Source organism: Hypanus sabinus, chromosome 8 (genome assembly GCF_030144855.1).
Source record: "Hypanus sabinus isolate sHypSab1 chromosome 8, sHypSab1.hap1, whole genome shotgun sequence".
In the NCBI taxonomy this organism is placed as follows: Eukaryota; Metazoa; Chordata; class Chondrichthyes; order Myliobatiformes; family Dasyatidae; genus Hypanus; species Hypanus sabinus.
The window spans coordinates 172,969,135-172,990,158 of record NC_082713.1 but is presented as its reverse complement, the minus strand read 5'-3'; the positions used below and the strand labels follow the sequence as shown (position 1 = coordinate 172,990,158).

Here is a 21,024-nt window from a genome sequence, read left to right as displayed (position 1 = left end):
ATTAGGCCACTCAGTCAGTCAAGTCTGCTCCACCATTCCATCATGGCTGATCCCGGATCTCACTCAACCCCATACACCTGCCTTCTCACTGTACCCTGTGATGCCCTGACCAATCAGGAAGCAATCAACTTCCACCTTAAATATACGCACGTACTTAGCCTCCACCCCAGCCAGTGACAGAGCATTCCAGATTCACTACTCACTGGCTAAAAAAAAAAATTCACCCTTACCTCTCTTCCAAAAGGTCTCCCATATAACCATATAACAATCACAGCACAGAAACAGGCCATCTCGGCCCTCCTAGTCCGTGCCGAACTCTTAATCTCACCTAGTCCCACCTACCTGCACTCAGCCCATAACCCTCCACTCCTTTCCTGTCCATATACCTATCCAATTTTACCTTAAATGACACAACTGAACTGGCCTCTACTACTTCTACAGGAAGCTCATTCCACACAGCTATCACTCTCTGAGTAAAGAAATACCCCCTCGTGTTTCCCTTAAACTTCTGCCCCCTCTCAAATCATGTCCTCTCATTTGAATCTCCCCTACTCTCAATGGAAACAGCCTATTCACGTCAACTCTATCTATCCCTCTCAAAATTTTAAATACCTTGATCAAATCCCCCCTCAACCTTCTACGCTCCAATGAATAGAGACCTAACTTGTTCAACCTTTCTCTGTAACTTAAGTGCTGAAACCCAGGTAACATCCTAGTAAATCGTTTCTGCACTCTCTCTAATTTATTGATATCTTTCCTATAATTCGGTGACCAGAACTGCACACAATATTCTAAATTTGGCCTTACCAATGCCTTGTACAATTTTAAAATTACATCCCAACTTCTGTACTCAATGCTTTGATTTATAAAGGCCAGCGTTCCAAAAGCCTTCTTCACTACCCTATCTACATGAGACTCCACCTTCAGGGAACTATGCACTGTTATTCCTAGATCTCTCTGTTCCTCTGCATTCCTCAATGCCCTACCATTTACCCAGTATGTTCTATTTGGATTATTCCTGCCAAAATGTAGAACCTCACACTTCTCAGCATCTCCCCTCAATCCTGTGGTGCCGTCCTCCAATTCTGGATATACCCACCATAGGAAACATTTTCTCCACATCCACCCTGTAACAGTCCTTCAACATTTGGTAGGTTTCAATGAGATCCCCACACACTCTTCTGAATCCCAGCCAGTACAGGCCCAAAGCTGCCAAAAGCTCCTATGTTAACCCTTTCATACCTGGAACCATCCTCGTGAACCTCCTCTAGACTCTGTCCAATGACAACACATCCCCTCTGAGATAAAGGGCCCAAAACTGTTGACAATACTCCAGGTGCAGCCTGACTAGTGTCCTGTAAAGGCTCAGCCTTATTTCCTTGCTTTTATATTCCATTCTCCTTCAAATAAATGCCAACATTTCATTTGCCTTCTTTACCACAGACTCAACCTGCAAAATAACCTTTAGGCTTTGTTCCAGGGAAGGTAGGACCTGTTCTGATGGGACGGTTTGCACTTGAACTGGAGAGGGACTAACATCCTCACAGGTAGATTTGCTAGTGCTGCTCTGGGGGGTTTAAACTAGATTTGCAGGGGGAGGGGAACCAGAGTGTTAGAGCAGATGGTGAGGTGGAGGAGGATAAAGGTCATGTGAGGACTGCATGTATAGACAGAAATCAAAGGTTTGTACGTGATAGAAATGTTCTCAGGTGCATCTATTTCAATGCAAGGAGTATTGTAGGTAAGGCAGATGAGCTTAGGGCGTGGATTGTCACGTGGGATTATTATTGCTATTAGTGAGACTCAGTTGCAGGAGGGACAGGACTGGCATCTTAATGTTCTGGGGTTCCATTGTTTTAGACGTGATAGAGGGGGTGGGATAAAAGTGGGAGGAGTGGCATTACCAGTCAGGGAAAATATCACAGCTGTGTGTAGACAGGACAACCCAGAGGGCTTGTCTAGAGGCCATATAGGTGGAGCTGAGGAATGGGAAAGGTGTGACCACACTAATATAGGGTTGTAATATAGACTGCCCAATCGTCAGAGAGAATTGGAGGAACAAATCTGTAGAGAGATAGCAGACCGATGTAAGAAACAGAAAGTTGTAATAGTAGGGGATTTTAACTTTCCACATATTGACTGGGACTCCCACACTGAAAGGGCTAGATGGATTGGAGTTTGTCAAATATATTCAGGAAAGTTTTCTAAATCAATACATAGAGATACCTACGAGAGAGGATGTAATACTTGATCTCCTATTAGGGAACCAAACAGGTCAGGTGACAGAAGTATGTGTAGGCGAACATTTTGGGTCCAGTGACCATAATGTCATTATTTTCAAGTTATTTATGGATAAGGATAGGTCTGGTCCTCGAGCTGAGGTTCTAAATTGGAGAAGGGCCAATTTTGTAGAAATGAGAAAGGATCTAGGAAGAGTGGATTGGGATAAGTTGTTTTCTGGCAAGGATGTGGTAAGCGGAAGGCCTTCCACAAAGCCAATGTCTAATACAATTTACTACCTCATCCTGAATGCCAAGCGACTAAACAGACCTCCCATACAGGACCTTGTAAAAGGTTTTGAGACAATATCCTCAGCCTTGCCTGCATCAACATTCTTGGTAACTTCCTTGATAAACTCTAGTTAGACATAAAGATTGCAACACACAGAAAATGCTGGTGGAATGCAGCAGGCCATGCAGCATCTATAGGGTGACGAAAGGTCTCGGCCCGAAATGTCAATAGTGTTTCTCCCTATAGATGCTGCCTAGTCTGCTGTGTTCCACCAGCATTTTGTGTGTGTTGCTTGAATTTCCAGCATCTGCAGATTTCCTCACGTTTACACGACATAAAGATTGGTTGGATATGACTTACCATGCACAAAACCATGCTGACTATCCCTAATTAGTTCATGTCTATCTAAATACTTGTATATCCGGTCCTTTTTCCACTGCTGATGTCAAGCTGACTGGAACAACATTAATGTCCTCCAATCCTTCACTACCACACCTGTCGCTAAGGAGGATTTAAATATATCTGCTAGGTCCCCAGCAATTTCTGCACTTCACTCCCATAGGTCCAAGAGAACATAGGGCGCTGGGGATTCATCCACCCTAACTTGCCTCAAGACATCAAACATCTCCCTCTCTGTAATCTGTGTAGGGCCCATGACCTCACTGTTGTATTGCCTCACATCTATAGATTCTGTGTCCTTCTCCCAAGTAAAACAGATGCAAAAAATCAATTTAAGATTTCCCCCATCTCTTTCAACTCCACACATAGATTACCACTCTGATCTACCAGAGAACCAATTTGTCCTTTGCTATCAATTTGCTCTTAATTCATTTGTAGAAGCCCTTAAGATTTTTTTTTCCTCCTCATCTGACAGAGCAATCTCATGCCTTCCTTTAACCACCCCGATTTCTTTCTTAAATGTTCTCTTGCATTTCTGATACTCCTGAAGAAACTTATTTGCCTATACCTGCTATGTACCTCTTTGTTTTTCTTAACCAGGGCCTCAATATCTCTTGAAAACCAAGGTTCCATAAATCTGTTATCCTTGCTTTTTATTCTTACAGGAACATACAAACTCTCAAAATGTCACTTCTGCAAGCCTCATGCTTACCAAGTACACCTTTGCCAGAAAAGAACCGACCCAATCCACATTTGGCCTATCTCCAACTTAGAACCTCAACCCAAGGAACAGACCTATCCTTTCCCACAACTACCTTGAAGCTAATGGCATTATGATTACTAGAACAAAAAATCCAGCAGCAGCTGGATGACCTTCAGCTTGTATGAGAGAGTGAGGAGATTATTGATTGGATTTACAGGGAAGTAGTCACCCCTAAGTTGCACCAGGTGGGTAGCTAGGTGACTTTCAGGAGAAGATATAGGAAGGCTAATAGGCAGTTAGCGTATAGCACCCCTGTGGCCATTCCCTTAAAAAATGAGTATACTGTTTTGGATACTGTTGTGGGGGATAACCTCTCAGGTTACTAGCACTGAGCAAAGGTGCGTGATGCAGGAAGTAAAGAGGGAAAAAATGGGAGTGGTAGTGATAGGAGACTTGATAGTCAGAGGAACAGACAGGAGATTTTGTGGATGTGAACAGGACACCCGGATGGTATGTTGCCTCTCCGGTACCAGGGTCAAGGACATCTTGGATTGTGTCCACAACAGCTTGGAGAGGGACGGAGAGTAGCCAGATGTCTTGGTACATATTGGCACCAATGGCATAGGAAGGAAAAGCAACAAGTCATTAAGAGAGATTTCAGAGAGCTAGGCAGAAAGCTGAGAAGCAGAATGTCCAGGGTACTAATTTCTGGATTGCTACCTGTGCCATGCACCAGTGAGGGTAGAAACAGGATGATTTGGCAAATTATGGCATGGCTGAGAAGCTGGTGCAGGGGACAGGGCTTCAGGTTCTTGGATAATTGGGATCTCTTCTAGGGGAGGAATGACCTGTACAAAAGGGATGGGTGGCATCTGAACCAGAGGTGGTCCAATATTCTTGCAGGTAGGTTTGTTAGAGCTGTTGGGGAGGGTTTAAACTAATTTGGCAGGGAGATTGGAACAGGAGTGAAGGGACTCAGGACAGGACAGATGGTTTTTAAAAAAAGCAAAGAAAGCATGCAGTCAGACTGTCAGGAGGGGCAGGCAGATGATAGGGTAAAACTGAAGCCTGCAGGGTGAGTATCAATGCATTAGGGATGCAACATCAAAAAGGGTTGCAAATACAGTACTCAAAGTGTTATATCTCAATGCACGAAGTATAAGAAGTAAGGTGGATGACTTTCTTACACTTTTACAGTTTGTCGGGTATGAAATTGTGGCCATCACTGAATCATGGCTGAAGAATGGTTGCAGTTAGGAGCTGAAGGTCCAAGTTTACACATTGTATCAGCCGGATTGGAAGCTAGGTAGATGGGGTAGCGTGGCTCTGCTGATAAAGAATGGCATCAAAGCATTGGAAAAATGTGACACAGGATTGGAAGATGTTGAATCCTTGTGCATTGATGATGGCAGTTACATACAGGCCTCCAAACAGTAGCTGACATGTGGACTACAGATTACAAAAGGAAACAGAAAACGTGTGTTAAAAGGGCAATTTTTTTTGACAGTCATGGGAGATTTTTAACATGCAAGCACATTGGGGAAAATCAGGTTCATAATGGACCCCAAGAGAGAAAATTTGTTGAATGCCACAAAATGGCTTTTTAGAGCAGTTTGTCGTTGAGTCTACTAGGGGATCGTAGTTGGATTGGGTGTTACGTAATGAACCAATGGCAATTATGTAGCTTAAGGTAAAGGGACCTTCGGGAAGCAATGATCAGAATATTACTGAGCTCAACTTGAAATCTGATATGGAGAAAGTAAAGTCTGACATAGCAGTATTTCAGTGGAGTAAAGGAAATTAGTGGTATGAGAGGAGTTGGCTAAAGTAAAATGGAAGGAGATGCTGGCAGGGCTGACGGCAGAGAAACAATGGCTTGAGCTTCTGGGAAAAATGAGGAAGGTGCAGGATAGATGTATTCCAAAATCACAGCAATACTCAAATGGCAAAATAGTACAACTGTGGCTGACAAGGGAAGTCAAAGCTATTGTTACACCAAAAGAGAGGGCACACATAAAGCCAAAATTTGCATGAAGACAAGATTGGGAAGCTTTTAAAAACCTACAGAAACCAACTAATAGAATCATTAGGAGAGAAAAGATGAAATATGAAAGCAAGCTAGCAAATAATATCAAGGTGGATAGAAAAAGCTTTTTCAACTATATGAAATTGGTGTGGATATAGGACCGTTAGAAAATGAGGCTGGAGAAATAATTAAAGGGGGGCAAGAAGGCTGATGAACTAAATGAGTATTTTACACTGTCTTCACTGTGGAAAACACTAGCAATATGCCAAGTGTTGAAGGGCGTGAGGGAAGAGAAGAGAGTGCAATTACTATTACAAAGAAGAAGATGCTCAAAAAGATTGAAGACCTAAAGATAGACAGGTCACCCAGACAAGATGACTGCACCCTAAGGTGCTTAAAGGTAGCAGTAGAGATTGTGGAGGCATTAATAATGATCTTTCAAGAATCATTGGATTCTGGCATGGTTCCAGAGGACTGGAAAATTGACAATGTCATTCCACTGTTGAAGAAAGGAGGCAGCAGAAAGAAAATTATAGACCAGTTAGTCTGACCTCAATGGTTGGGAAGATGTTAGAGTTGATTGTTAAGGATGAGGTTATGACACAGAACAAGATAGGACAAAATCAGCATGACTTCCTTAAGGGAAAATCCTGCCTGACAAACCTGTTGGAATTATTTGAGGAGATTACAGGTAGGATTGACAAAGGAGTTGCAGTGGATGTTGTATATTTGGACTTTCAGAAGCACTTAGGCAAGGTGCCACACAAGGCTGCTTACCAAGTTAAGAGCCCACGGTATTACAGGAAAGTTACTAGCATGGTTTGAGCACTGGCCGACTGGTAGGAGGCAGCAAGTGGAAATAAAAGGATCCTTTTCTGGTTGGCTGCTAGTGACTAGTGTTCCACACGGGTTGGTGTTGGAACCGCCTCTTCCTATGCTATACATCAACTGATTTAGTTGATAGAATAAATAGCATTGTTACTGATAATATGAAAATTGGTGGAGGGCTAGGCAGTGTTGAGGAAACAGGTAGGCTACAGAAGGACAACTGATGTGATTGATAACTTCAACATCACTCAATATGCTGTTAAGACCAGGTGACATTTTTCGGCTAGCCAGCATTTACCTGTGTATCACAGTGTGTAGACTGGCATTCAGGAGCAACCTCTTTGACTCGGGTAGTGAAATCAGACAGCTGTCCAGTCATAGCTGCAGCCCCGTCTGTGCATATTCCATCAAAGAATGTCCAGTCCAGTTTGCCTGACATGTAGTCATTCAAAGACTTGAATAGTACTACCTCAGTTGTATTAGTTAGCAGCGGCAGTGCACACAACATATCCTTGTGAACATCGTCTTGAAATATATATCACACATATGCCAGCAGTATTGGCTTGTTGTCGACATCGGTAGACTCGTCAACCTGGATTGCATACCATGGTGACTCATTAAGCCGTTCCAACAGCTGTGCTTTGATGTCCTCTGCTATGTCATTGATCCTCCTTGAAACTGTGGTAGCTGAAAGAGAAACCTGTGCCATCTTGTTAGCTACAGCTTCTCCCAACAGTTCACGGCACATGTCCTTGGTAGAATCAATTCTTCACCAACAGTGAAAGGCTTCTTAACCTTATCAGTATGGCTAGCCACTAAGTACAACACTCTCAGAGCAGCAGCATTTGTGGAGGTGGTGGCTCTCAGCACTTGTTTCTGTCCCACTTGCTCACATTTTTTCAGCTCAAAAGACAGGTTTGTCTTTAAGTGAAGGGTGCTTGGACTCGTGCTGAAGCGGTTTTAAGGGCTTCATTACCTCATTAGACAGCCTGTCTCCACATATCACACACAGGGGGCTTGGGGCATGTGAGTTACCAGTCGCATTAAAGCCATATCTTATGTACGACTCGTATTTTCTGTTGAAGAAAGCTTTCTTTTTTTTTGCAGTGTTGGCCTCAGCTGTCTCTGCGTTATAATCATCATTAGGCATTTTATGTCCCCTACCACCTCTTCCAAAGAAACCCTCAAGCGATGTTTGTTTTTTCACTCATTGAGTAGTTGTAGGTTAATGACTGACTGATGACGTCACATGGGTAACAACCTCGTGTGCATTCAAGTTCAACAGTGGGTGACAGAGAATGAGGAAAGGTGCAGCTGACTCATATCGTTTCATATCGCCAAATCATATAATTTCCTCGAGGCCCGGTAGCACATGCTTTGCAGCCCAGTGGTTAGGGACCACTGAGCTAGTGGACGGTCATATGAGCAGATGCCACATATCATAAGTCCTAGTTATGCGACCACTGATGTCAGGCAAACAATCTTTGAAGAGTATTGATAATGGCTGGGGTCACTTGTCTTATAAAGACACTGCCCAGAAGGCGGCAATGGGAAACCACTTCTGTAGAAAAATTTGCCAAGAATAACAATGGTCACCAAAAGACCACAATGGTCTATGTCGCATGACATGGCACGTAATGATGACAACAAATGATTCTTTCAGCCAGGCAACAACTGCATTACTAAATGCAGTTAAATATACACAGGCTATAAACTTTCTGACTTTGCAATAATTGTTTCAGACCTGTACCTAATTCCAATTTTGCCTCTAGTTTTATTTATTTAGGAGGAGGTACAGGAGACTGAAAACTCACACTCAAGGTTTTGGGAACAGCTCCTTCCCCACCGCCAATAAATTTCGGAATAGACAATAGACTCATTTACACTACCTCACTAGTTGTTTTTTTTGCACTACTTATTTAATAGATATTTATAATTTATTATATAATTGTAATTTATAGCCTCTTTATAATGTATTGCAATTTATGGTTGCCACTAAACAAATTTCACAACATACGACAGTGATAATAAACTTGATCTGATTTTGACAGAATTGATACCTGAGAGTGTAGGGGGAAGAAAGTACATGGGGTGGGGTGGTAGCAGGAGGGTGAAGAGGGGAGGGGGAGTGTTAGTTAATGAGTCAAGTGAGGAGTATACTGCTTTGGATCGACTATGAGATGTGGCAAATTCATATTTGGCGGATTGATCATACAGTGAATTGATTGGGGCTTCTTAGCACAGAGGACCCCTCTCTCGTTTTGCATAGGTTTTCCACTGCACATGTTTGTGTCTCGGTGTATGTGATTCACAGCTCCCACACCATCTCTAATATGACCCAGAAAGCATGTTTTATCAAGTATTGGTTGTTAACTGAGAGATAAACTTTTGTCTCACCTCCATCTTAAGTAGGTGAGCCCTCTTTTCTAAACAGAGACTCCTACTTCTGGGATCTCTGTCTGACAAGAAGAAAACTCTGGGTTTTAAGATGTTATAAATGTAGAGTACACACCTGTGAAATTCTTCAGTTTTTTCATCATTCTGTACATTTATCAGCAAACAGTGGCACAGTAAGGCAGTTAGGTATCGGTACTGGTGAGCATGATCCTACCAGAGAGAAAACATATGTTAATAAAATGTTTATGTCAGTCCACAATAACAAAGTTTTGACATGGGACTGATAATTAAGACCAGGGCATCCTATGGCTAATGTATTGAGGAAAACCAAATATCTTTGGAACTCTTGTTCCCTTTTTGGAAGTGTCCTCCACTTGTTGCTTCTGACGGTAGTCAGTATCTATGGTTCTGCCTACATGGCCTGATATGAGAAATCCTTTATTGTTTCTTCCAACAGCAAAACAATGGCAGCCATTTGGCACCCTCTCCAGAATTCAGTAACACTAAAGCAAACTTCAGCTGCATTAATCCACCAGCCCCTCTGAAATTGGGAAAAAATAACAGAGACAGGGAAACAATATCCCATTGTGTACCTCAGATGGTTTCATTTTGCAGGGACTTGTTCAAAGTTCAAATTAAATTTATTAATAAAGTTAACGTGTATCACCATACACTTTATATGCAGAGTCTACAGAAGTAAGGCAAAGCACAGCGAGGTCATGTACTTTATATCGATTACAGTGGAGGAAGTATTTACTGTCTTGAGGCAAATCCCCAGGGCCTCACTAAGTGTTCTCTCAGACCATGTGGGAGGCAAGTGCAGAAATTCCAGGAGCCCTAGCAGAAATATGTAAATCATGGTACTGGAGGATTAAAGGATAGTTGATGTTGTTCTGCTGATTAAGAAAGGCTCTTAAAAATAAACCAGGAAATTATAGGCTGGTGAATCTATCAGCAGTGGGAAAGTTACTGGAAAGTTTTCTAAGGGACCGGATACACAAATATTTGGATAGACAGGGACTGTCTATCAGGACGGCTTTATGTGTGGTAGGTCGTGTCTAACTAATCTTAGTGATTTTTTTTCCCAAGGAAGTTACCAGGAAAGTTGATGAAGGCAACAATCTATATGATAATGAGGTTAACTGGATTAGCAAATTTACCAATGACCCCAAGATTGGGGTGTAGAGGACAGCGAGGAAAACTATCAGAGCTTGCAGTGGGATCTGGACCAGCTGGAAGAATGGACTGAAAAATAGCAGGTGGAATTTAATGCAGACAAGAGCGAAGTGTTGCACTTTGGTAGGACCAATCATGGTAGGTGTTACACAGTGAACGGTAGGGCACTGAAGACTGTAGTAGAAAAAAGGGATCCAGGAATACAGGTCCATACTTCATTGAAAGTGGTGGCGAGTCTCTTCCTGGCAGCTCATGGAGTAAGATGTATGTTGGCGCTACTCCTCCCTTTTACAACTTACTTTCCACTGCTAGTTTTGTTTAAACTTTGAAGATTTATTACTGTTAGTGGAGGATTTATGATTTAATTACAATGGCTGGAACCCGAACTGGAATCAAATTAAGAGATGGCAAAATTGTTTCAGAAACTGAACAAACAAAGGAGGCATAGGAAGTCTCTACTTCAGAAAGAATGTCTTCTTTGATGCAAGATATTAACACCAAGATTGGAATGGTCAACACTAAGATTGATAAACTGATGAATGCTAATGAAAAACTTGAAAAAACTGTCTCTGCTGTCCAGGAATCTTTCAGGAATCTGGAATTTCAACATCAGATGCTTAAAAAAGGACACTAACAGAATCGGAAGAGAACAGGAGACAATGCATCAAGTGATTAAAGAACAAGAATGAAAGATTTCTACTATGGAAAAGAAAATTGTTGAGGTTTCTTCAGAATTATTAAGAAGAAAATGATTGATCTGGAAAGTAGAAGTCATAGGATGAATTTACACATACTGGGTTTGTCTGAAAACATGGAAACCGGTAAGCCACTAAAGTTTTTATGAATATGCTGTACTCACTTTTTAGTGAGATACTCGAAGCTCCTCTGTTGACAGATAGAACTCACTGAATCCCCCGCCCGAAGCCTTCGCTGGAGATGAAACCTCGTCTGGTGATTTTATGTCTGCATTACTTTGCTACTAAAGAAGCAATTTTTTGAGATGGTAGGAAGTGGGGGAAGCTAATTTATAATGGAGTAGAGATTCGTATAGTTGAAGATTTTGCCCCAGAGGTTTATGCAAAAAGAATTAAATATCGGGAAGTGATGGCTGAACTTTATAAGAAGAACTGTCGTCCCTCTTTGTGTTATCCAGCTCGTTTGATAATCTTTCTGCCTAACGCTCATCCAAAACGGCTTGACTCCCCAGAAGAGGCTTGGAAATTTATAAAGGAGTTTAAGTCTGTCTTGCAAGCAATTCCAACACTTAATCCTTAGCCGAGAGTCCTTTGTAGCTGGATCGTTAAAAGTTCAATCTACTTTCTATTTAGCATGTTGTCCGTCTATTGGATGGTTTTCGGGCTTTGGGAGGAGGGGGGTGGGGCTATTAGTTTAGGCTTTTTCGACTGGGCAATCCTGAGAGGTTTTCCTGTCAATCATGTTGTTTCTTTTCTCTCTGATCAAATCCATAATTTGTTCTTCCCTGCGGGTTTGGTCTGTGTCGGCGCACTAACTTATTTTATAAAAGCTTAAATTAAAGCCTTATTATGGATGTTAATAAAATTAATATAATTTCTTGGAACCTGAATGGCTTGAACCAACATTTTAAGTGTAGAAAGATCTTTAAGAAATTAAAAACACTCCAAGCTGATACTATTTTTGTGCAAGAGATCCATATCCGTAGGGAGGATGAAAACTGATTTTTTAAATTTTGGAGGGGCTCTCAGTTTCATTCTTAATTAGTAACTAAAATTAGAGAGGTATCTATTTTTATTAATTTTAAAATCTCTTTTGTACATTTTAATACTGTCACTGATTCAATTGGAAGATACTTAATTGTTACTGGTTTGTTATGTGGTCAAAAAGTGACTTTGGTGTGTGTGTGTCTGCGCCTAATGTAGGTAGCCCTGAATTTTTTAAGAGGTTATTCTCTGCTTTGCCAAATTTAAATGAATATAAGTTGATTATGGGCAGTGAATTTAACTGTTGTCTCAATCTTTTGATTGACAGGTCATCAACCAATCCGTGGCCCCCTAATAAGGCTGTGTCCTGTATTAATTCCTTTTTACTAGAATATGGTTTGGTCAATATTTGGAGATTTCTCCATCCTAAAGGATTTTTCTTTTTTTTCCACATGTACGTCATAAATATTCAAGAACTGATTATTTTTTTGTTGGATACGTGATTGGTGCCTTTTGTTGCTGACTGTGCGAATGGCATTATTGCGTTGTCGGATCACGTGCCCACGAAACTAATACTGAAGTTCCCTGATAATATACGGAATGCACCTCAGTGGAGATTTAATGTTACACTGCTGCATGATTCAGTATTTGCAAGTTTTATTAAAGAGCAAATTTCTTTATCTTTTGAATTAAATACAAATGAGGGTATGCCAAATTTGGTTATTTGGTTATCTTTTCTTAGGGGACAGATAATTTCATATTCAGTAGCTTTAAGAAGGAAAACTAAAGCGGAGCTTTTAGTGATTACCAACAGGATTAAAGAAATAGATAAAGTTTATTCAGTTATACCTACTGAAGATTTATATAAGGAAAGGGTGAAACTTCAAACACAGCAAGATCTGCTTTTGACTTTTCCCATCGAGCAGCAACCTCTAAAATCTAAAAGTCAATTTTATATACATGGAGATAAGTCAGGTAAATTGTTGGCCGGTCAACTTAAAGCAACTATGGCTAGAAGGAAGATTTTGTAAATACGAAGAACTGATAGAACTGAAACATCAGATTGTCAGGAAATTAATAAGGTATTTTTGGATATTTACTCCAATATTTATACATCAGATTTTTCAGACAACACTACTTCTATGAATAGAAGATCCTGCAAAGATTGAATATACCCAAAATTTCTATTCAAGATATGAATACATTAGATGTGACTATTAAACGAGAGGAAATAGCAAAGGCTATATACTCTTTTCAATCAGGTAAAGCTCCAGGACAGGATGGATTTACAGTAGAATTTTTAAGACGTTTTCAGAAATACTTACAACTCATTTATGCCAGATTTTCACTGATTTTATATCTTCTGGGACCCTCCTGAAAACTTTCTATGAGGCAAAAATTTCATTAATTCCCAAAAATGAAAAAGATTTATTCGAATGTGCCTCTTACAGGCCAATTTCCTTATTAAATGCGGATTCTAAAATTCTTTCTAAGATTTTGGCTAACAAGCTCGAGAAAATTTTACCTAAGGTTATTTCTAAAGATCAAATTGGATTTATTAATAGATATTCATATTTTAATATTCAGAGATTATTAAACATTATTCATTCCTCTCCATCTAAAGAATCCGAATGTGTTGTTTCCCTTGATGCAGAGGGTAAAATTGTCCTATTTAGTCGAGGTTTTAGAAAGATTTGATTTTCGTCCAGGTTTTATTTCCGGGATTAAGCTGTTATATCAAGCTCCTATGGCAGCAATTATAACAATCAATCAAAAATCTTATCTTAGGCTATACAGAGGTACCCGGTAGGGTTGTCCTCTTAGTCCACTGTTATTCAACCTGGCTTTAGAGCATCTTACTATTGCTCTTCGGGACTCCAACAAGGTTCAAGGTATTAAGAAAGGAGATAAAGAGCATAAAGTTTTATTGTATGCAGGTGACTTGTTAATTTATATTTCAGATCCTAAGAAATCTATTCCTGCTATGTTATGTGTATTTTCTGAATTTAGTAGTTTTTCTGGATATAAATTTGCACGAAAGTGAGTTATTTCCTATTAATAACTACTTGGATCAATATGATCAAATTCCTTTTAGCATTGCTAAAAATAACTTTACTTTCCTTGGTACTAAAATTACCAAAAATTTTAAGGACCTGTATAAATTTAACTTTCTTCCATTAATTGAATACACTCAACAAATACTTTCTAAATGGTCTCCTATGACATTATCATTAATTGCTCGAATTAATGCTATTAAAATGATAGTGTTACCGAAGTTCTTACATGTATTCCAAGCAATTGCTTATTTTGTTCCTAAACTGTTGTTTGATAGAATAGACTCTAAAATTCTATCTTACATTTGAAATAATAAAAATCCTAGATTGAGTAAACCTTTATTGCAGAAATTAAAAAAGTATGGTGGTATGTCTTTGCCAAATTTTAAAATGTATTACTGGGCAATTAATTTTCAATACATTTCTTTTTGGATTAATTATTCATAAATACATGACTGTCCTTTATGGGTGGATTTGGAGAAAAACTCGGTGAAGGGGCATTCTTTGGCCTCTATTGGGAGCTCCTCTTCCTTTTTTGCTTTCTAAGATTGGTAGTTGAGACCTCAATCCCATTATTCAACATACATTAAGAATTTGGCTTCAGTTTCGTAGATTCGAGTTTAATAACTTTGTTCTTTCTAGTAGAATCCATCTTAATTATTTTTTTAAACCATCAATTTCTGATCAGACCTTTTTAATTTGGAAAACCAAAGGAATATTAACTTTTTTTTCAGACGTTTATGGGGGATTGTTTAATGTGACTCAGTGGACAAAAATGACTTGTCTAATGCACAGCTTTTTTAGATATTTACAAATTAGGAATTTTCTATGTGGTTTACTTCCAAATTTTCCCTCTGCTTATTCACCCAATATAATAGATACTCTTTTTCAGGTTAAACCATTTCAAAAAGGACTAATAGCTATAATTTATAAATGGTTATTGAACTTGCAAGTGTTATCTAACGATAAAATCAGAGCTGCATGGGAATTGGAATTTCGAGAGTCACTTTCAGATAATCATTGGGATAAAATTTTTCATTTGATAAATACTTCGTCTATTTGTGCCCATCATTCTTTGATACAGTTCAAGGTAGTACTTCGGGCGCATATGTCAAAGGATAAATTACCTGTATCTTTTCCAATATTAATCCTATTTGCGACAGATGTAATATTGAGGTGGCTACTTTAACACATATGTTTTGGTCTTGTATCAAGATAGATAATTTTTGGAAAGATGTCTTTAAAACTTTATCAAAAGTCTTGAATTTGGACCTACAACCGAATTTACTTACAGCAATTTTTGGGATCATTCCACCTGAAGCAGGAGATATTCTGCTTCTGCTCAACGGATGATAGCTTTTACAACTTTATTGGCTAAGAGAGCCATTTTCTTAAATGGAAGGACTCTAATCCATCTACTATTTTTTATTCGCTTACCTCCATTATGTCCTAAGTTTAGAGAAAATAAGAAGTCGGACATTTGATAACATCCTTTAAATTTGAAGAAACCTGGTGACCTTTTATTCAATATTTTCATATGATTTGATTTATTGCTCTTCCAGTTACTTTTTCGAAACTTTATATTTGATCAGGAAGTTTCTTTTTTTCTTGCTTTTACTCTCAGTATGAGCTGCCCAGTTCCTTTTTTTTTCTTTTTTTTTTAAGTGGGGTTTTTTTATGTATATAAAAATTTCTTTCTTTTTTCTTCTTTCCACGGAATGATAAGAGGAGAATTTATTCTTATTTTTTATTATATACTATTAGATTAATACTATGTATGATCTTGATAATGTTTATCTTACCTTTTATATGAATTGTTATCGATATAGATATTTGAGATAATTCTCCTCTTGTTTATATATGTACTTTTTTAATTAATAAAAAGATTGATAAAGAAAGAAGTAGAAAGTGGTGGCACAAGTAGATAAGACTATAAAGAAAGCTCTTGGCACAATGACCTTCATAAATCCAAGTATTAAGTACATGAGATGGAATGTTATGTTGAAGCTGTATAAGACTTTGGTGCAGAATTGGTAATCTACCTACAGAAAAGATGTAAGCAAGTTTGAAAGGGTACAGAGAAAATTTTAAAAGATGTTGCTGGGACTGAACGACCCAAGTTACATGGAAAGATTGAATAGACGATCACAATTCTATCTCCTTTACCATAGCATTGGAGAGGGATAGGAACAGACAAGTTAGGAAAGTATTTAATTGGAGTAAGGGGAATTGGAGTATGAGGCAAGAACTTGGAAGCATAAATTGGAAACAGATGTTCTCAGGGAAATGTATGGAAGAAATGTGGCAAATGTTCAGGGGATATTTGTGTGGAGTTCTGCATAGGTACATTCCAATGAGAGAGAAAAGATGGTAGGGTACAGGAACCATGGTGTACAAAGGCTGTTGTAAATCTAGTCAAGCAGAGGAAAAGAGCTTATGAAAGGTTAAAATAGCTAGGTAATGATAGAGAGCTAGAAGATTATAAGGTCAGCAGGAAGCAGCTCAAGAAAGAAATTAGGAGAGCCAGAAGGGGCCATGAGAAGGCCTTAGCGGACAGGATTTAGGAAAACCATAAGGCATTTTACAAGTACGTGAAGAGCAAGAGGATAAGACATGAGAGAATAGGACCAATCAAGTGTGTCAGTAGAAAAGTGTGTATGGAACCGGAGGAGATAGCAGAGGTACCAAATGAGTACTTTGCTTCAGTATTCACTACGGAAAAGGATCTTGGTGATTGTAGGGATGACTTAAAATGGACTGAAAAGCTTGAGCATGTAGATGTTAAGAAAGAGGAAGTGCTGGAGCTGTTGGAAAGCATTAAGTTGGATAAGTCTCCAGGACCGGACGAGATGTACCTCAGGCTACTGTGGGAAGTGAGGGAGGAGATTGCTGAGCCTCTGGCGATGATCTCTGCATCATCAATGGGGATGGGACAGGTTCTGGAGGATTGGAAGGTTGCAGATGTTGTTCCCTTATTCAAGAAACGGAGTAGAGATAGCCCAGGAAATTATAGACCAGTGAGTCCTACTTCAGTGGTTGGTAAATTGATGGAGAAGATCCTGAAAGGCAGGATTTATGAACATTTGGAGAGGCATAATATGATTAGGAATAGTCAGCATGGTTTTGTCAAAGACAGGTCGTGCTTTATGAACCTGATTGATTTTTTTGAGGATGTGACAAAACACATTGATGGAGGCATTGCAGTAGATGTAGTGTATATGGATTTCAGCAAGGCATTTGATAAGGTACCCCATGTAAGGCTTATTGGGAAAGTAAGGAGGCATGATCTAAGGGGATATTGCTTTATTGATCCAGAACTGGCTTGTTCACAGAAGGCAAAGAGTGGTTGTAGACAGGTCAAATTCTGTATGGAGATGATGACAAGTGGTGTGCCTCAAGGATTTGTTCTGGAACCCCTACTCTTCATGATTTTTATAAATGATGTAGATAAGGAAAGGAGGGATGAGTTAGTAAATTTGCTGATGACACAAAGGTTGGGGGTGTTGTGGATAATGTGGAGGGCTGTCAGAGGTTACAGCAGGACATTGATAGGATGCAAAACTGAGTGGCAGATAGAGTTCAAACCAGCTAAGTGTAAGGTAGTTCATTTTGGTAGGTCAAATATGATGGCAGAATATAGCATTAATGGCAAGACTCTTGGCAGTGTGGAGTACCCATAGGATACTCAAAGCTGCTGTGCAGTTTGACTCTGTGGTTAAGAAGGTATACGGTGCACTGGCCTTCATCAATCATGGGACTGAGTTTAGGAGCCAAGAGGTAATGTCGCAGCTATATAGGACCCCGGTCAGACCCCACTTGGAGTACAGTGTTCAGTTCTGGTCGCCTCACTACAAGAAGGATGTGGAAACCATAGAAAGGGTGCAGAGGAGATTTACAAGGATTGGGGGGCATGCCTTATGAGAATAGGTTGAGTGAACTAGGCCTTTTCTCCTTGGAGTGAAGGAGGACAAGACGTGACCTGATAGAGGTGTATAAGATGATGAGAGGCATTGAACGTTTGTATAGTCAAAGGCTTTTTCCAGGGCTGAAATGGCTAGCACGAGAGGGCACAGCTTTAAGGTGCTCAGAAGTAGGTACAGAGGAAATGTCAAGGGTTAGTTTTTTTACGCAGAGAATGGTGAGTGCTTGGAATGGGCTGCCAGCAACAGTGGTTGAGGCAGAAATGATAGGGTCTTTTAAGAGACTCCTGGATAGGTACATGGAGCCAATAGCATGAACTGAACATTCACTGATTGGCAAGAGACAAAGAGTGGGGAAAAAAGGAGCCTTTTCTGGTTGGCTGCCAGTGACTAGTGGTGTTCCACAGGGAACAGTGTTGAGATTACATTTTTTTACATTATATATCAATTACTCAGATGATGGAATTGTAGCCAAGGTTGCAGATGATATGAAGATAGGTGGAGGGGCAGGTAGTTTAGAGGAAGCAGAGAGGATACAGAAGGACTTAGACAGTTTAGGAAAATGGGCAAAGTAGCAGAGGGAATACAGTGGCAGGAAGTGTGGTCATGCACTTAGGAAGAAAAAATAAAAGCACAGACTGTTTAAAAATGGGGAGAAAATACAAAAAGCTGAGGTGCAAAGGGACTTGTGAGTCCTTGTGCACAATTCCCTAAAAGTTAATTTGCAAGTTTAGTCTGTTAGCATTCATTTCAAGAGGACAATTGTAATGGGTGACTGGGAATGTAAATGCAAAGGGATTGGGAAAATCAGATTGGAGTCAGATTGCAAGAGAGGGAATTTGTCGAACGCCAACAAGATGGCTTCTTACAGCAACTTGTATTTGACACTACTTGGGGAGAAGCTATCATAGATTGGGTGTTGTGTAATAACCCAGATTTTCTTAGGGAGCTTAATTCATACAGCAATTTGAGAAGAAGTACAAGTCACATGTTTCAGTATTGCAATGGAATAAAAGGAATTACAGAGGCATGAGAGAGGAGCTTGCCCAGCTGGATTGGAAGAGGATACCAGCAGGGATGACGTCAGAGCAGAGGTGGCTGAAATTTCTAAGAATAATTCACAAGGCCAAGGTCAGATATGTCCCACTGAAGTTCTCAAATGGTAGGGTTAGGCAAGGGAAGTTAAGGACTGCATAAAGGCCAAGGAAAGGGCAGCAAGAGTGGGAAGTTGGATGATTGAAAAGTTTATAAAATCCAACAAAAGGCAACTAAAAAAAGCTATAAGAAGGGAAAAGATGAAATATGAGGGCAAACTGACCAATAATATAAAGTAGGATACTAAAAATTTTTCAGTTATATAAAGAGTAAAAGGAAGGAGACAGCTGACACTGGACCACTGGAAAATGATGCTGGTGAGGTAGTAATGGGAGATAAAGAAATGGCAGATGAAAATGAGTACTTAGTTTCCGCCTTTACTGTGGAAGACACTAGCAGTGTACCAGAGGTCTGTGAGAGTCAGGGAGCAGGAGTGGCTGCCATTGCTATTACAAAGGAAAATGTGCTAGACAAATTGAAAGATCTTAAGGTGGATAAGTCACCTAGACCAGATGGACTACATCCCAATGTTCTGAAAGAGGATGCTGACGAGATAGCAGATGCATTAGTTATGATCTTTCAAGAATTACAGCATGGTCCTGGAGGAATTGAAAATTGAAATTGTCACTCTACTCTTTAAGAAGGGAGAATGGCAAAAGACATGAAATTATAAGTCAGTTAGCCTAACCTCCGTGGCTGGGAAAGTGCTGGAGTCCATTATTAAGCATGAGGTTTCAGGGTCCTAGGAGACTAATGATAAAATAAGTCAAAGTCAGCACGGTTTCTGTAAAGGGAAATCTTGCCTGACAAATCTGTCAGAGTTCTTCAAGGAAAATAACAAGCAAGCTGGACAAAGGAGAGGCAGCGGGTGTTATAAAAAGGGCCCAGAGGATCATCAAGGTCTCCAGCAACCCAAACCACAATCTGATTCAAATGTACCATCTGGCAAACAGCACCACAGCATTAAAAAGCCAGGAACGACAGGCTCTGGGACAGCTTCTTTCACCAGGCCATCAAATTTAACAATATACTTCGATCTGATTGCATATCTGACTGTATATTGATCTGTTTATGTAATTAAGTATACAATTTTAGTGGTTGGGCAATATCCTCTCACATCTCCCCTCTTTATTGCTTGCCATTGTAATGGAGGCACAACATGAAGATTTTTCTCCTTTGCAGGGGCAGGGAGTTTTGAGGAAACAGGTAGGCTGCAGAGGACTTCGATTAGGAGAATGGGCAAGAAAGTGGTAAATGAAATATAATTTTAGAAAATGCATGGTCATGCACTTTGATAGTAGAAATTAATGTGGGTACTATTTTCTAAACGGGGACAAAAATCCAAAAATCTGAGCCGCAATGGGACTTGGGAGTCCTTGTGCAGAACATTCTGCAACTTGCAGTTTGAGTCAATGGTGAGGAAGGCAAATGCAATGTTAGCATTCATTTCAAGAGGTCTAGAATACAAGAGCAGGGATGTGACAATGAGGCTTTATAAGGCACTAATAAGGCTTCACCTTGAGTGCTGTGAACAATTTTGGGCTCCTTATCTAAGAAAAGATGTGCAGGCATTGGAGAGGGTTCAGAGGAGGTTTTACAAGGATAATTCTGGGAATGAAAGGGTTTTCATAAGAGGAATGTTTGATAGCTCTGGGTCTGTACTCACAGTAATTTAGAGGATAAAGGGGATCTCACTGAATCCTTTTGAATGTTGAATGGCCTAGTCAGAGTAGATGTGGAAAGGATGTCTCCCATGGTGGGGGAAGTCTAAAACAAAAGGGCACAGCCTCAGGGTAGAGGGCATCCATTTAAAAAGAGATGCAAAGAAATTTCTTTTGTCAGAGGGTGGTGAACTTGTGGAATTTATTACCACAGGTAGCTGTGGAGGCCAGGCCGTTGGAAGTATTTAAGGTAGAGCTTGATTGGTTATTGATTGGACATGGTACCAAAGGTTACGTGGAGAAGGCCGGATGAGGAGGGGGAGAAAAAGGATCAGCCATGATTGAATGGCAGAGCAGACTTGATTGGCCAAATGGCCCACTTCTGTTCCTATGTCTTATGGATTTTTTTTGGGGGGGGCAGGGAGAATCTCTTTGAAACCTAGCTAACGTTGAAAGGACTAGATAACGTGAATGTCGAGAGGATGATTCCTATGGTGGGGGTGTCCAGAACTAGAGGGCACAGCCTCATATTTGAAGGGCAACCTTTTAGAACAGAGGTAAGGAGGAATTCCTTT

At 40.0% G+C, this 21,024-nt stretch overlaps 1 protein-coding gene across 2 annotated transcripts in view; it reads right to left on the bottom strand.

Annotated features, from left to right (window-relative positions):
- Positions 1–21,024, bottom strand: part of ric8b (RIC8 guanine nucleotide exchange factor B) — a 111,350-nt gene that overhangs the window by 45,620 nt on the left and 44,706 nt on the right. For both annotated transcript variants that reach the window (XM_059978586.1, XM_059978585.1), the window contains one exon: positions 8,980–9,074. In XM_059978586.1, coding sequence (XP_059834569.1) covers positions 8,980–9,074 — 95 coding nt within the window. The remainder of the gene's footprint in view (positions 1–8,979; positions 9,075–21,024) is intronic.